We start from the raw sequence: 15,704 nt of genomic DNA, 5'->3' as shown, positions 1-15,704 counted from the left end.
AAGCGGGGAAGTTGGGGGCAGCCACCAAACGCCTACAACTCTTCAACCATCAAACGTGATGTTTCATTTATTGATATGCATTCCAAGCCCGCATTTTAGGGGCTGGTCTTTAGGATGCAATTTACTCTCTGTGCATATTGCCAGATTTTTTTGTTTCCTTTTGATCCTACGAGTGCAGCAGGTTGTGCCAAAAAAGTCTTTGCCTAGGGCACCCATCTATGCAAAGCCAGTAGTGCTAATAGGTGCTGGAAGCACTCGGCACTGACACTTCATACATCAGCAGCAGAGTAAATTACACCTATTTTTTTTTTTTCAATATTCTCTCTATATACAAAATCTTGAAAAATGGCATTTACATACACACACGCAGACCACAATTAATTTATTAGCACAGTTATTCCAACCTCTTTAAATATCTTTTTTGTCACCAGAGGCGCTTTTCAACAACCCCCGTGGTCCTGAGTTTCTCAGGCCTCCACATCATTATAATCTATTAGCCACCTCCATGTTAGCTCTGTTTTATTATATAACACATAATTATGCATTTCATTAACGGCATCACCAGGCACGATACATCAAAGAGAGAAAGGCAGCTGCCCAGGAAATTCAAAAACATGCAGTTTACTTAAAGCTCACTTTTAAAAACTCTCCCCACTCTTCAATCAAATTGCGGTTAACGTGTTTCAAAGGTTTTACTCCAGCTCAGAGAACAGAGCCCGAACAACCTCATTAGACGCAAGGCTGCTGATACAGTGAATGTTCCCTGAAACTGTGATCTTTCCAATAATGTAAAAGAAAATATTTTCAGCCAGCTACATAGTGCAAATCCATTTTCTTTCTTCTACTGAAAACCCGCTTAGCCAGAGAGTTCTTTTGCTAGTTATAGCCTACAATGACAAATGCAGAAGAGCGGGCCTATCAAAAAGAAAAATAAGAAAAAAAAATCATTTTGTAGTCAAATTCATTTTTCAAGATTTGTTCAAACAGAAGAGCTGCCTGGCAAACTGAACAAACACAAGACAAAATCTGCTTCCTTCCCATGGACCATCGTCCATTTTTCACAAGGTTACACACACTTAACTGAAGTGCCTGGAATTTGGAAAAAAATTGGGAAAAAACAAGTAGCTGCTGGATAAGGGTATAAGACGGTATGTCTGAGAGCGAGTTTAAAAAGGGGGTGGATGGGAAGGGTCATGAAGTATTGATACTACCAACCAAATCTAAGAGTTTTGGAGTTGAGGATGCAGCTGGCACCAAACACCAGCTCTGGGCAGTTTCCCAGTCTCCATGCCACCAGATTTTGTGGAAGAGTACACACTTTCCCTGGAAAGCACCGTTTGTTTCTCTTACATACAACCATAACTTCTCCCATTTGAAATTTTTGCTACTATTGATTAAAGACACAACAAAAAAAATCGTTCATGATTGACAGAACATTTCCAAAGGGTGAAGGGCTTGTAACCAGCAGAAAACTTTTGATCATTTCTTACTTGCTCAGAAGCAAATGTCAAAAAGGTTGCAAGCTGATCCCTTGACGTAAAGAGAAGGAGAGAACAATTCCCTATCCACACCAGTGAAAGAGCTGTTCATGCAGCTTTCTGGAGAACCGGAGTTTATGGATTAAGTTATTTGTATCATCACAGCCATTTCATAAACAATGCAGATCTGCATTCCAATTTATTTAATCGCTGGATTATGATCTGCTAGTCTTTTGTAACCTGTGTGTTGAATGCTTGAGTCACTTTACTTCCCATGTAATGACGTGCTGACAAAGCTATGATTTGAAGTGCCATTATCATGGTTCACTATTTTCGTCTGGGATTACGCCAAAAGAGGCACCTTCTTCAAGTATCGATCCAGCTGAGTACTCCCTCCCTGAACTTCCATTAATCTCTCTCTTTAAAACTAAGTGAAAGATATTCCTTTCTTGTGCACTTCACCCTTAAAGAAATTCTTTACAGTCCTAAGACTACATCCGTTAACGCAACTTGCTTTAGTGTATCTCCTTATCACTCATCACCATCACTGCTGGAAATTTTTGGAGAAGTGGGATGCTGCAATACAGTAAACATAAATCTCCTAAAAAGACACGATTGTCATGCTAGCACCAAAAAGTTATGCATTCGAGTTCCCTCACACTGCTGAAAATGATTATTTCTTGCAGTCTCAGGCACACGATGCTGTGCATCACACTCTACAAAGGGTGGCACACGCAGAGTGGGTTCACTGTGAGGACGTCCTGCCAAACCCCGGTGCCAGGAGGATTGCACAATTAGTAGGATTCTTCCTCCTCCAGAGCTCAACCCCATTAACTATTCCAGGCCATTACAAGGACTAGGCAGCCTCTAGCACTCTAGAGCTTAATTACTGCCAAGACAGAGCATGAAAGATTTTCTTAGCACAGGGTGCATACTTTGAAAGCAAAGTAGTTCTAATTAATCACACTTGTGCAGTGCTGCTTAATTTACCTTAATTCATAATGTTCAATGAGATCTCATCCCAGTTTTCTCTGATGTGGATTTAAATATTCAGTTTTTCTGAAGCCAACCAGCATTTTGTTGATGATTGCCTTGTTAAAGGAGAGAATAGTTTTTTCTATTTCCAAGACCTAGTACAGCAGCAGGAGATTGCTAAAGAGAACACAGAAATAACCAGCACAGCTAAGTAATCCTCGGAAACATATCAAAATCCTTTGAGCCTCAGTCCTTGGGAACCTGGATGGAAGATGCTATGCAAATGTTTGATTTCTTGTTTCAGTCCCTCAAGGCCTATAAATACACCTGTTTTGACAGGTTGTGGCAATGGATGCAAGTGATATCGGAAACAGTATAGGTGATAGCAGCAACTCTTGCCAGGATCCCCTGGAAATATATCGATCAGTGATATTTTTTGTAATCTGGCTCTTTACCTCACATACATAGCAGACACCAAACCATGAAAGGAGGTTTCAAAGCTGTCTAAATCCATGTCTCAGGAAGGTAACACTGGTGCGCGTTGTGTCAAGTGAACCTTCTATTAATAAAAACAGCAGCGTTGTGTATGTGTGTTGCTGAATATGCCTAAATATTCAGCAGGCTCACTCATTAAATCTTTTCAAAATGAGTACTGTTCTGTGTAATAACCCAGCTAAGCAACCTTGTACTTTTTTAACCCACAGTATCACAGAACACTTTAAATTATGATTCATGAGCATTTTTGTAAAATAAGCTAGACAGCTGCAATGAATCTCTGTCATACTTAAGCAATACTAAAACGAACATCTCTAGAATGCCACGATTCTTATGGCCCCAGCTCCTGAGGTCTAGAAAAGGCTGGAGAAGAGCACGCCCCTGTGACAACAGACAGCTGCAGATGGGCCAGCTTATTTACCAAGGCTATTTGATAAATGCTCTACACCACAGGCTGCAAACTTCATTTCAGCTTTAACTTCAGTAGGAGATTAGACCTTAAATATCAGAACAGAAAATTTACAAAAGCTTGATGCTCTCAAAACGAGTATAGGTATTCATTCACTGAGCCTCCAGTTTCTTAAAGAAGTGCATTACAAAATCTGAGGTCCTGAAACCAGTCCCCATGCCCTTCTCCATGAGAGTACAGTTTCGTTTATTTCATTTTCCAGACAGGCTACTGCCAAAAAACACACGGTGCTGTTCCCCTAGTTGGAGCAAATTCAACAGAAAACAGTAGGACTTAATGTATTTAACAGTTTGCTGATTATGCACTGTTACTGCAATTATTTTGGGATTAATTTGAGTAAGACTAGGATCTGTACAACACTACTCTGCATCTCCCCTTCTTTGTAAAAAGGTGACATCACTTGCAATAAGGTTCCAAAATAATGTTAAATATACCATTCAAACACACCAGGCTCCTCCTGACAGGCAGTGTATGCAGAGCAAACACTTACCCCGTTAGGAATAACTGTAGGCTTGGAGGTTTTGAAAAATTGTTTTGACTAGGGTTTAAACTCTTCATTAGAAAAAAAGCAGGTAGCTTAGTAACAGAAAATTAGGCCCTGTCAAAACAACTTCTGTGAACCATCTCAGGTGTAATCAAAAAAGTTAAGTGAGCCCTAAAGTGTTTAAGTGTGACGAGCTGATGCATTAAACAGCACAGCTCTGGGAAGAAACTGCCAAATGAGTTTCCAAATAATTAAGCACTTCCTCTCCCTGCTTTAAAGGAAACATTATGTGAATAATACACATTTGTCCCAGATTCTGTGAAAGATTTTCCTTTCCCCTCCAAAATCAGGTGGAAAAATCAACCACGTGGCATTCTCTCATGGAGAGTTAAAATGAAGACGCTGGCCATGCAGAGAATCCTGCCCAAAGCTAAGCTCAATACCGGGTAACGCTGCTGGAGTAACGGTACTATTTTTAATCATCTAAGGAGATAAGAACTTGAACTTCACTACTGAGTGGGCACACATACCTTCCTACCCTTCTGGTGGGGACTCCATAGCATGTACCTTATTAACCAGCAGTCCAGAAAATGCTCCCGACTCAGAGCACATACGTGTGTACTCATTCTAAAGCAAGGGTCAAATCTTCCCTCATCTACGCCACTGCAGCATAACAGATGCTGACATGACCTGTTTTCCAGAGCATCTACTGCCTTCTCACAGGGGAATGGCTCTCCCAACAGGCAGCTGTGTGCTCCTTATAATTTTCTCTCCAGAGCACTGGGCTATGTTTGCCCCAGGAGCCCAATGTCCCCTTCATGCCCTTCTGTCTTGAGCAAGTCAGAGGAAAGCATGACCAGAGCATGGCACCTCCCAAGCTCTGTGCTGCCAAAGTGCACTGTTAGGACGTACTAATTTTTTACAGTCAATTCTTTCCCCTCTCTTTGTCTGTTCCCTGCCAAAGTATTGCACACACTCTACTAAACAAGGAGGAGAAAGGGAAAAGTATGACTCAAGCCTTCCAAATAAATTCTCTTTTCTTTGAGCAAGGGTCAGGCTGAAGAAGACCGTGAGATAGGAGCAGTATAACCAGAGTAACCTGAGGTCAGTTGGCATGCTACATGATCTGAAGCACCAGAGAACTCCAATCCAGGTATCTCCACAGCTGTGCAACTTCTTCCTTTCTAAAGCCAGGCCCTGCTGGTTCACAAGTTGCATCACCAACTGCAGAAGTCACCTGCTGCTGCATAACTCACCAGTGGACAACAACCTGGGTGATCATTTCCAGTTTTCGGTGGCTTTGGTTTTTTGGTTTTGGTTTTTTTTAGAGATTCAAGGCATCAGCTCAGGTCTTGCTCTGCAAGCTTGCCTGAGACACAGCCATCAGGATCCTAGGAGTTTTTCCTGTCATCACTCTTTCATATTTCAAAGTGAGAGAAGAGCTGTCATTGGGACAGGTTCCCCTGGGTACCATTCACACTTCTCTTTTCTGCAATGCTTCTACTTTTCCACGTGCTTTCACAGCTTGCCCTCACAGTGCCTGCTTCCATTGTCTTGCTCGCAGCAGTGGCACACCCTTCACCAGCACCCACCACCACGTGTGTGTCCTGGATCCAGTTTTATTCCTCTTCCAAAAACCCAGGGAAAAACACCGAAACTGCAACAAGAAAACACGTTGTTCCATCCATCTTGGGCAGAGTGGAGACCATGCTCCTCCTTAGGGATTTGCCCCTCTCAGGAGCTACAGTAGGAGCCTCCTTCCCACCAACAGACCATGTTCAGCCCAGCAGCAGCTCCTGTTCCAGCTGGGTGCAATGATGAAACAGGGTTTTCTGGCCCCAAGCCCTCATTCATTACAGCACACAGTTACACAGGGTTTTTAATTCAAGATGATAATAAACCCCTCAGGCTGGAACAAAAAGGAAAAAAAAAAAGGGAGATAGGCTTATTGTGGTAGCTTTTGTCCCAGAGATAAATCATTTTCTCAAAATTTGGAAAAAAAGCACTATTGGCAACATTCTGAAGGTTTTTAAGTTAAAAATATAACAAAACTTCATGGTTTCACATGCTTTTCATGACAATGTAACTGAAAAATGTCTTTAATTTGGAAACAAATTAGAGTTGGCAAAGAATTAGTACATAAGACAGCCCAATTCCATTTTGTAATTTGAAAAAAATTAAAAACAGATAAGATATTGTGAATTAAAAATAACTTCTGCACATTAAATTCTCATGAACTTTCATTAAGGTTTGTCTTACATGTCCCAAATGTACAATTGTATGTTGTAATACATTAGATCACTTTATTCATAAAATACCTTTAAAGCTACTGAAAGCTAGAGCCAGAAAAAATGACTATATAAAATGTTATCTTCTCATGTTGCAACTTAATTTCCAATGTGTATATTTAAAACAGAGATGCAGTCTCAATTTCAATATTTCAGATGCACAACTGAACTTTCTAAAAGTTCAGTGCCAATTGAACCCATGTGCAATTTGGTTATGTGAGTTTACTGATAAAAACCTGGTGCCAAAGCTGAAACAGCTATATTAGAGATAAAGCTGGATTCTCTTCTAATTTGAGAATTACCTACAGACTAACAAACTGTCCCATAGTTTCAGTTCTTCTTTACAGATGACGAATGAATGAATCAGAGGGGACTTGTTCTGACTTTCTTGGGCTGGGTTCACAAGGCTACCATTCAGAAAGAAAAAAGGGGTTTTCTTTCATTTTTCCCTTCAAGCATACATTTTTTATGGATCTTTCCAGTGACTTGACAAATTGTTTATCATCCCTATAGAGCAGTATTTTCATAGGTTAAAACCCAAAAAGCTTTCATTTGGAATGTTATTGTGGCATCTCTTCAGAATTTGAAACTTGGCCTCTCAGATTAAACTACATCTCCCATGATGCACCTTGCATTGCAGTCTCCTTCCTTGAACATACCAAGAAAGTCTTTTTGGTGGTTCATGGGAAATATTTAATTCCTTACAGAAAAATGCTAGCATGAAACAATAAAGCTTATAGTAAGCCATTTTAAATATTTTTGGTTTTATTTCTTCTTTTCAGATGTTCACCATTTTGACAAAACGTCCAAGGTTTTTGCAAAAACAAATCCGAATTCTCCATTTTCAGTCAAAAACAGAGTAAAAGGGAATTTTTTTAAATCTAAGGGTGGTGCTGAAAAAACAAGCTATTGCAGACTGTGTTTATAGTCACTCCCACCGCAAAGCTAGGCACTGAAGAACATTTTGCTGTATTTGACCATAAGATTGTATTGATCTTTTTGACAATAAGTTTTCTCACATGAGCAAGAAATTAATGTATTTCAGGTCAGCCTGTTCTTCTGCTTGCTTGTATGCCAAAAGCATACTCAGCCCTCAGAGAAGTTTTCTCCTCACACCTCAGCAAACTATGATCCTTATCAAGGAGAGGATCACATTTTGGGTGGCATTACAAGTTTGGAAAGAAACCCCTTTCTCTTCAAATTGTCAGGTGTTACAACACATTTTATGTGCTGAAAACAAGCCTGGTTTCTTTTCAGTCCAGAAGGACGGATAAAATAATTTAATTTGACATCTTGCAAAATATCCTGCCTCCTGTAGTTACTCATGCCATAGGACCTGCCCTGAAGAGCTGTCACGAACCGAAATCCAACAGCCTCCACTTTCTGAAGCCCACCCCACAGCTCCTGAGCCCTGTCACTTCAGGGTTGGCTGCTCCTCCAGTTGGGAAGAACACAAGGGCACCTGTACGCACACCCAGCTTCGTGCCAGCGATAATTTTTTTTTTTTGTAAATTTTTAAATGCACAAAAGACAAGCTAGGTGGAAACCGTATTACAGAAAAGCACCTGCACTGTAGTTGGGAGTTAAGGGTGGTTTGCAGTCAGCTGTTTAAAGGGTATTTCTTTTGTCCCCTCCTCTTACTAATGCAAGACCCAAGAAGACTGCAAATACATGAACAAGTGTCACACAGGGCACAGTTTGCACTGAAGATGCTTTGCACCTCTGAGTCCTGCCAGATCTGCAGGAGCACCATGTTGGGTAACGGTAACACACAACTCCTTTGCAGGCTCTACTTGTTGCCTACAAAACTGTCCTGGGCACCCACAAATAGAGGGGGACAAATCCCAGAGAGTGGCCAAACACAATGACACCAGGCAGTGTGTGCAGAGTGGCCAGAGCCATCCTCCCTCCCTTCTCAGGGCGACCTCACACTGCCAGCAGACAACTAAAACAGCCACAGGTAACGGTGGACGGCAGGCAGGCTGGAACTGAAAACTGAGGAGACATCATTCATGTTCTGACAGACATGCAAAACATCACAGGAAAAGCAATTATCTGGGTAGCCCAGCATTTCTACTAAAAGATTCTCTCTACTTCTAAACTTTAGAAGAGCTAAAAAAAAAAAAATATTAATTATACACCCCTAAAATATCACTCAAAAGAGGATACTATTAATGATTTGCAGAGGTATAACCAGGTACTAACTGAGACCCAAACACAGCTGCTGGCAATTCAGTCCATGGTTCTCCAGTATCACAGAAGAGAAAGCTGAATTGGAAAATAACACAATCCAACTACTTCCAGCATGTTGAAAGACACAGCTATAAAGACTGTTTTCTGGCATCCCATTAGACAAGAAGAAATCCCAGAATTTACACCCATTAACATTTACATTTGATCCAAGCATGATATGTATCACGATTTTCTTGCCCAGTTAATGTACAGTTTATGAATCTTCGCCTGTAGAATAAAGCTGTCATCCAGGCCTCACTTAGAAGAAATTTGATTAAAATCAATGAGAATTCCTGGCCCCCTGATGGTCTCTTTAGCAACAACACAGACAAGCAATTCCATGAGAAGCCGTGATTGTTTTCACTATTTGATCTTCAAGCACCAGCTACACGACATTATCTGACACCCTCACTCAACAAGGAAAGATTCAAAATTTATACTTGTTTTAGCATTTTCATAATGATTCTTCCTGCTTGCATCATCACTACGACAAATGGTTCAAAATGCAGCATCCTGCATTCTACAACCACTAAGCAACACAGCTCTCTTATGAAAACCTTGCACTGGATATGAAACAGATGTTACACATATTTTAGGAGTCTTGTGGTTACTTTTCTAACATCGTATTTCACCATTCTGCTCTTCTTATAACTTCCCTGTAGTTAATTGGATTGGGCGGTTGTCTGTGCAATATTCTCACATCACATCTGTAAAACAAGATGTGTCTGTCATATCCACTTTAAGTGCCCACAGCCAAAGCTCCACTTAAATTCCTTGTGAAAGGACTTAAGCTTTTTGAGAATCATTCTCTCCGAGGAAGCGAGAAGGTTAGCCACAGAATTTGCAATGGTACATCCTGCCTATAATTTGAAGCAAGCACATTTTGCCTAAATTAGAAGTACTGAAGAAATACAGAAAGAGGGGAGAGGTTAGGGTTTAATAGTTGCTACCTGCTGATACAGTTATTTTATTGCATTTATTCAAATAATTGTTCATTTTCATTTCTTGATGGAATGTGTATAACAAATACACCAGATTTTCTAACTATAGGACAATGGTCATCTACAGCAGTGCAGTTTATTACATACAGTGCTCTGCCAGCGTGCTTGTCTTGGTTTAGGCATCAGAGCGCAGAACAGAGAGCACAAATAAACCCGATCTCCGAGCTTTCAGTACTGTCTTATGAACCAGATGATTTTTACATACAGCTTGTTATTTCTGCCATATTGTAGACTCAGACAGACACCAATAAGCAACTTTTCACACTGCTCTGAAGACCCATCAGATGGTCGTTTTATTCCAGTACCAACATCTGCCCATAAGCACAAGCCACTCATTGGCAGCAGCCACACCCTCCACCAGCAAGAGACTCAAGGACAGACCTTGGGTGGTTTAATCCTCTATGGAGACTTCAATTTGGTTTATCTAATGACATTGCATTTCCCCTTCCAAAGCCTCAGGAACACTCTGTTTTCTCCTTTAGTCTACATCTGTCAAAAGCCTGATACTTCGGTGTTTCACACTCAGAGGAGGGTTTTGAGTCTTAACTTTTTCGGAATTAATTGCATTCCCCATATCAATCAGAACAGATTTCTTGGAGAAATAAATTAGGCCAATAAACTGATATACTACTTAAATTCTGTTTGAACAGAACAGGCAAGAAAGCAGAGAGAGTCAGGGCTATTTTCCATCATGTGAAAGAAAAAGACAGCTCAGGGGGTCCAGGGGTAAAAATGGATATAAACCAAGGTTCTTTCAGCCTGCGCACAGACATATCACCAGTACAGGACAAGAACACTAATCCTAAATGAGCCCACTGCCATCCTTCCTCTTTAACCCTTGCAAGGCAGTGTAACCGAGAGGTAAAAATACAGAAGGAATAATAAAAATACAGAAGGAATAATAAAAATACAGAATGACCCAGAGACAAAACATACTGTAGGAAGATGTTATTCCCTTTCCCACACATAGAGCACCCTGAGGCCAGCAGGCTGGGGACATACGATGCTTACAAAGACGTGGGAGACAGCTGTGGGAAGGCAAGTCATAACGCTGGTCCTTGTACTTGCCAAGGAAAATGTCACCACATCTACCATTTGCCACAAAGAGCTGAGGATGAGGGTCAAGTGTCAGCATGGGGGGTAGAAAGAGGCAGCCAAGAAAGAAGAGGTGAGCAGATGCCTGTGGGGTCTGCCATGAGAAAAAAAAAAAAAAAAGAAAGAAAAAAAAAGAAAAGCGTCTTACAAACCTGTTCACTACAAGTCCCACATTCATAACTGTTTCCAAATGGAAGGCTGTGTGAAAAGCCAAAGCAAACATTCTCAATTCTTTTTGAACCCATCAGACAATCTAGGGAAAAATATGTGCATTTTATGGTTTGAGGGCACAACCTTTTAATTATGTTTTTGCGTTGTCATGTCCAAGATCTTTTTTCTCCTCAAAAATTAATATTTCCTCAAGCAATGCAGCTATTTTTCTTGGATTAACATGAATTGAAACACAATCTGCTTCTGCAGAGAGAGGCACAGAAGAGTTATAACATGACACCTAGGGGAATTCAGAACACATTACAATGCAATCCTCATCATTTTCCTAGTGCCTTTTCAACTGATTTTCCTACAGTTCTCTTTAACAGTTTCCAGCTATTGTTTTGCATGTGCTGTACATGCATGCTCAGAGAGGCACTTGAGAAAAAAAAAAAAAAGGAAAAAAGAACAAGTGCAGGTAATGTGGAAGGCCGGGAGAAACTGGAGCAAATAAAATGTAGGGTTTTTCTCTCTCTTGGAGCTGAATGAAATGCAGCTCTGTCATCCAAGACCAGTAAGTGTTCTGGCACATAATCACTTCTCACTTCCCTGTGATGAAGGATGGCCTCATGAGCACAAATCTAAGGAAGATGTCAATCAACTGCTTTTGCCACTAAGGACTTGATATATATCTGCAGCAAGACCTCAAAGTAATGGTTTACAAATGATACTTAAAATAAAATTTATTGAGACATTGTGAGAAAATTCAGGCCTACTTTGGAAAAGACATACATTTAGTAGTAATTTGTGCTCTCAAAAAACTTACACCTAGTGTTAAGGCACCAACATTTTCCCCTTCAAGTCTTACAGGCTTAGTAACCTGGCCAACAAATTATACAGTAAGTTCCAAAAGATGCATAACAGCAACGATAGAAGCAAAAACACCAGAGTGAATTTGTACTTAATCATAGAATCATAGAACATCCTGAGTTGGAAGGGACCCACAAGGATCATCGAGTCCAACTCCTGTCCCTGCACAGGACAACCCCACAGCTCACACCATGTGTCTGAGGGCACTGTCCAGTCTCTTCCTGAACACTGTCAGGCTTGGGGCCGTGACACCTCCCAGGGGAGCCTGTTCAGTGCTCCACCACCCTCTGGGGGAAGAACCTTTTCCTAATGTCCAACCTAAACCTCCCCTGGCACATCTTCCTGCCATTCCCTCGGGTTCTGTCATTGGTCGCTAAAGAGAAGAGCTCAGCGCCTGCCCCTCCTCCTCCCGTTGTGAGGAAGCTGCAGCCGGGATGAGGTCTCCCCTCAGTCTCCTCTTCTCCAGGATGAACAAACCAAGTGACTTTAGCTGTTCCTCCTACAGCTTCCCCTCCAAACCCTTCACCAACTTTGTAGCCCTCTTCTGGACACTCTCCAGTAGCTTTATATCATTTTTATGCTGTGGTGCCCAGACCTGCACCCAGTGCTCCAGGTGAGGCCGCCCCAGTGCAGAGCAGAGCGGGACCATCACCTCCCTGCCCGGCTGGCCATGCTGTGCTGGATGCTCCCAGGACACGGTTGCCCCTCTTGGCTGCCAGGGACACTGTTGGCTCATGTTCAACTTGCCATCGACCAGAACCCCCCAGATCCCTCTCTACAGAGCTGCTCTCCAGCAACTTGTCCCCCGGTCTGTATGTATAGCCAGGGTTGCCATGAATGAATAAGTGCTAAAGTACCTAGAGGACACTGAAGTAGGGGTTTTTCCATAATCAAAGTATTATTTCACAACAGATAAGTTTTTATGCACACATACCACCCTTCAAGCTAAAACATGAAAAAAAAATGCTTTCTACAGAATTTACACAACCTATCACTAAAATGAACCCAATTCTGAGCAAGTAACGATAAACAGCTACTTTATCAAACACTGCGCAACAGCATACTAGGAGGGAAAATCCTGGCTTGGTCATTCCGTGTGAATTTTGACATCTGCAAAGATTTTTATTAGATCCTTTTGGGCAAAGACAGTCAGACAGCCAAGACTGGGTTTTAGTCATGGGTGAAATTTCCACACACAGTAACACTCATAGGATGTGAATGTCCTGCTGTGGAAGGGTGAAAGCTTCCTCCTGTGACCTCAACATCACTTCTCTGTTGACTAAGCTGAATTTCAGCTGCATCTTACAACTCACCATTCCCAGGTGTTGCAACCAGGGAGAGCAAAGAACATCCTCTCAAATTATAAGACTATTATTTGCAATTCCTTTAGCTTTCAGATGTTTGCCTAGAAAGTATTGCAGCACAGACTCAAAATGTTCTATTATAAAAGGAGAGGGGCAGGAAACAGAAATATGAAATGTGTTCCAAAGGGATCTCAAAATGTTGAGATCTATAAGGCATAAATTCACCAGAGAAACCTGGGAGCCTTCCCATTGCATCACTTGCCTATACTACTGAAAATCCTTCACTTACTCCAACTAGAAGGCCAGATTCAGTCTTAGAATAAAAAGGTTCATTGCACAAGGCCCTCAGCCCCCACAGAAGCCAATTCACAAGCCAAGCAGTGTGATCTACTGGTTTTTTTGTAATCCGGTAGGAAAAAAGATAGCATATTCTGTTTTCTTGTTTGTAAACCACTGATGCCGTTATCATTTTTGTAACCCAAAAAAAATTTTAAAATAGGAAAACAGATAATCAGTTTTCTCAGTAAAAGTGTTATTTCCAAACTTACACTTCACAAATAAAAGGCCCCACAAAAAAAAAAATTCTTTAGGTAAGCTAAAAGTAGCCAGGCCAATAATATATTTTTCTGTGTTTCAATATGCATGGGCTACCATCCATTCATTTAGCTCATTTAGCTGCAGCAGCAAAAGGTCAACTTAACCTTGACCACACTAATACCTGAAAACTTAACATACTTACCATTATCACAGTGAGGGAGATGGTTAGCCTTGACACACCGCTGAAAAAGGAGGCGGCTCCAACGGCAGCAAAGAGACCTGGATCAATCCATGCTCCATATTCATTAGTTTGAACACCAAAAATGGAAACAAGGATCAAACCAATTATCCTACCATACAAAGCTCCTGTGTACCTGTATGCAAGAAGAAAAAGAGCAGTCCTCTTGCCATGACAGTTTTCTCAAAATGCTTCCAATATGATGCTGATCCCAGATTAATTTTGTCAAGTTCCACAGTAACTCCTTTCCCGAGAAAAGTTATTGCATGGCATTTACTTAGTGCCAATCACAAGCACAAAACTGCCAGATTTACCATACTTCGAAGACAAAGGGCTTAAAGTATGTATTTTTTAAAGTTCTTCAAAGCCAAATGAGAATGAACTTTACAGGTATACAGTCAAAAGTATAGGTCACAAACATATACACTTGGATATTTCAGATAAAAAGCCTGGACTTCTAGAGTTCTGGCCTTATATAATTTCTTCAAATTAAATCTACCTGCACCCCATAAACCTGGCAAGCAAAATATGACAGCCATCTAACTAACGGGCAAAATGGAGTAAGAGCTATTAATGACCTGCCCAAAGCCAACTAGAAATGAAGCTGTGAAGAGAACCCAGGAGTCCTCAAACCAACCATATGCTACACTGAAAAGCAAAACAACCCAAAATTGAGCACAGTTGGGCATGTAATTGCTGGCATCAGACCCAGCATTTCATTCCATATGCGCGGAGTAAAATATATAGATCCAAGCATCAGCCAATGAAATGGATTTATACAGACATTCACCTTCCAGAAATGGTGAATTTTTCTTATTATTTATTCAATAGACATATGTATGATACATATTATCTGATTTGGGGAGCATCACCTTGAACCATTACATAACTTTTCCCCATTTATTCATGAAATGGATTCATTTTATTGATGGATGCAGTTCTAGTAGTTCTAGCGTTGTTATAAAAATTAGGTTATCAGGTCAGAAACAAACATGGGAACTGGCTGACAGACTTGACTATCAATATCTATTCAGCCAAATACACCATGTTTCAGCAAACATTGCATATTAAAAAACTATTTAGACAACAGTTTGGGGAGGCTAGGAGGCAAATACTCAGGGGTAGGGCAAAGGCAGAAGGCTGCACACACAACTATATTTCTTCTTAGAATTTTTCCAGTATTTGAATTGCATTATGCTGGATACTCACTCTCCAACCATGTCTTCTTGCTTACTGAACGTTAAACCTCTCGACATTACTGTAAGAACTTTGCTCTGGTCTACCACAGCTTTCTAAAAAGTACAACAAAAGACCTAACTACAGTTTTCTCCAAAGTCTAGGGCGCTGATGTCCAAGATTAAGATTCAGGCTATTATGTGCATAAGAAACAGATGAAAAGTCTGGATCTGAAGCCGTATTTCTACAGTTACAGAGATGGAGGCAGCAGCCAAGACTCTCTCTGGGTCCCCAAAGGATTTGAACGATCTATACTTGTAAAGTACACAGTTTTGGCTATGGTCCTTCCACAGCTATTCTCAGATGATTTTTCTTCATTCTCTTCCACAATTTCAGCATCTCTTTCCAAGCAAACCATCCTGTTCCACCTATATAACCTCCTTCAAGCAGTCATAGCTTTGCTATTGCCAAGCTTTCAGCTTACAATTGTTGCTACTCAACATAGGCCTTTTGTATAGGAAGCTTAAACAGAGATGGGTGAAGCTTACAGCATAGGAATGACCAGGCCACTGGCAACAGCAGAACCTGCCGTCCAGCAGCTGAGGATGAAATAAAATGCCAATGCAGTGCAGAGGGATGTGTATCCAAATTCTTCATGAGTCCCGCGTTTAAAAAGATATGTGATCCCTTGCTTCCCATTTTCAACTAGAAGCGCAGCAGCTGCAACACAGTTGAAGAGATTTGGAGAAATACAAAACATTAAAAGGATCCTTTATGAAAACACATGGTAGTGGTAGTTCTCATGTGGTAGTTCTCATTTGCCTAAACCTGATAAAAAAGTCAGCAAAATACATAGACCAGTTAATTGGACTTTACAGGACAGCTTCAGCATCTGGGGCACTTTCAGGAAAA

General features: G+C 41.0%; 1 protein-coding gene across 1 annotated transcript in view; it reads right to left on the bottom strand.

Annotated features, from left to right (window-relative positions):
* LOC135986079 (chloride channel protein D-like) overlaps window positions 1-15,704 on the bottom strand; it is a 78,714-nt gene that overhangs the window by 39,150 nt on the left and 23,860 nt on the right. The window contains exons 10-11 of the mRNA XM_065629843.1: window positions 15,341-15,512; window positions 13,581-13,752 (exon numbers count right to left, since the gene is read on the bottom strand). Of these exons, the coding sequence (XP_065485915.1) occupies window positions 13,581-13,752; window positions 15,341-15,512 (344 nt within the window). The remainder of the gene's footprint in view (window positions 1-13,580; window positions 13,753-15,340; window positions 15,513-15,704) is intronic.

Source organism: Caloenas nicobarica, chromosome 2 (assembly GCF_036013445.1).
Source record: "Caloenas nicobarica isolate bCalNic1 chromosome 2, bCalNic1.hap1, whole genome shotgun sequence".
Taxonomy (NCBI): Eukaryota; Metazoa; Chordata; class Aves; order Columbiformes; family Columbidae; genus Caloenas; species Caloenas nicobarica.
This window is presented reverse-complemented; position numbering and strand designations above follow the sequence as displayed.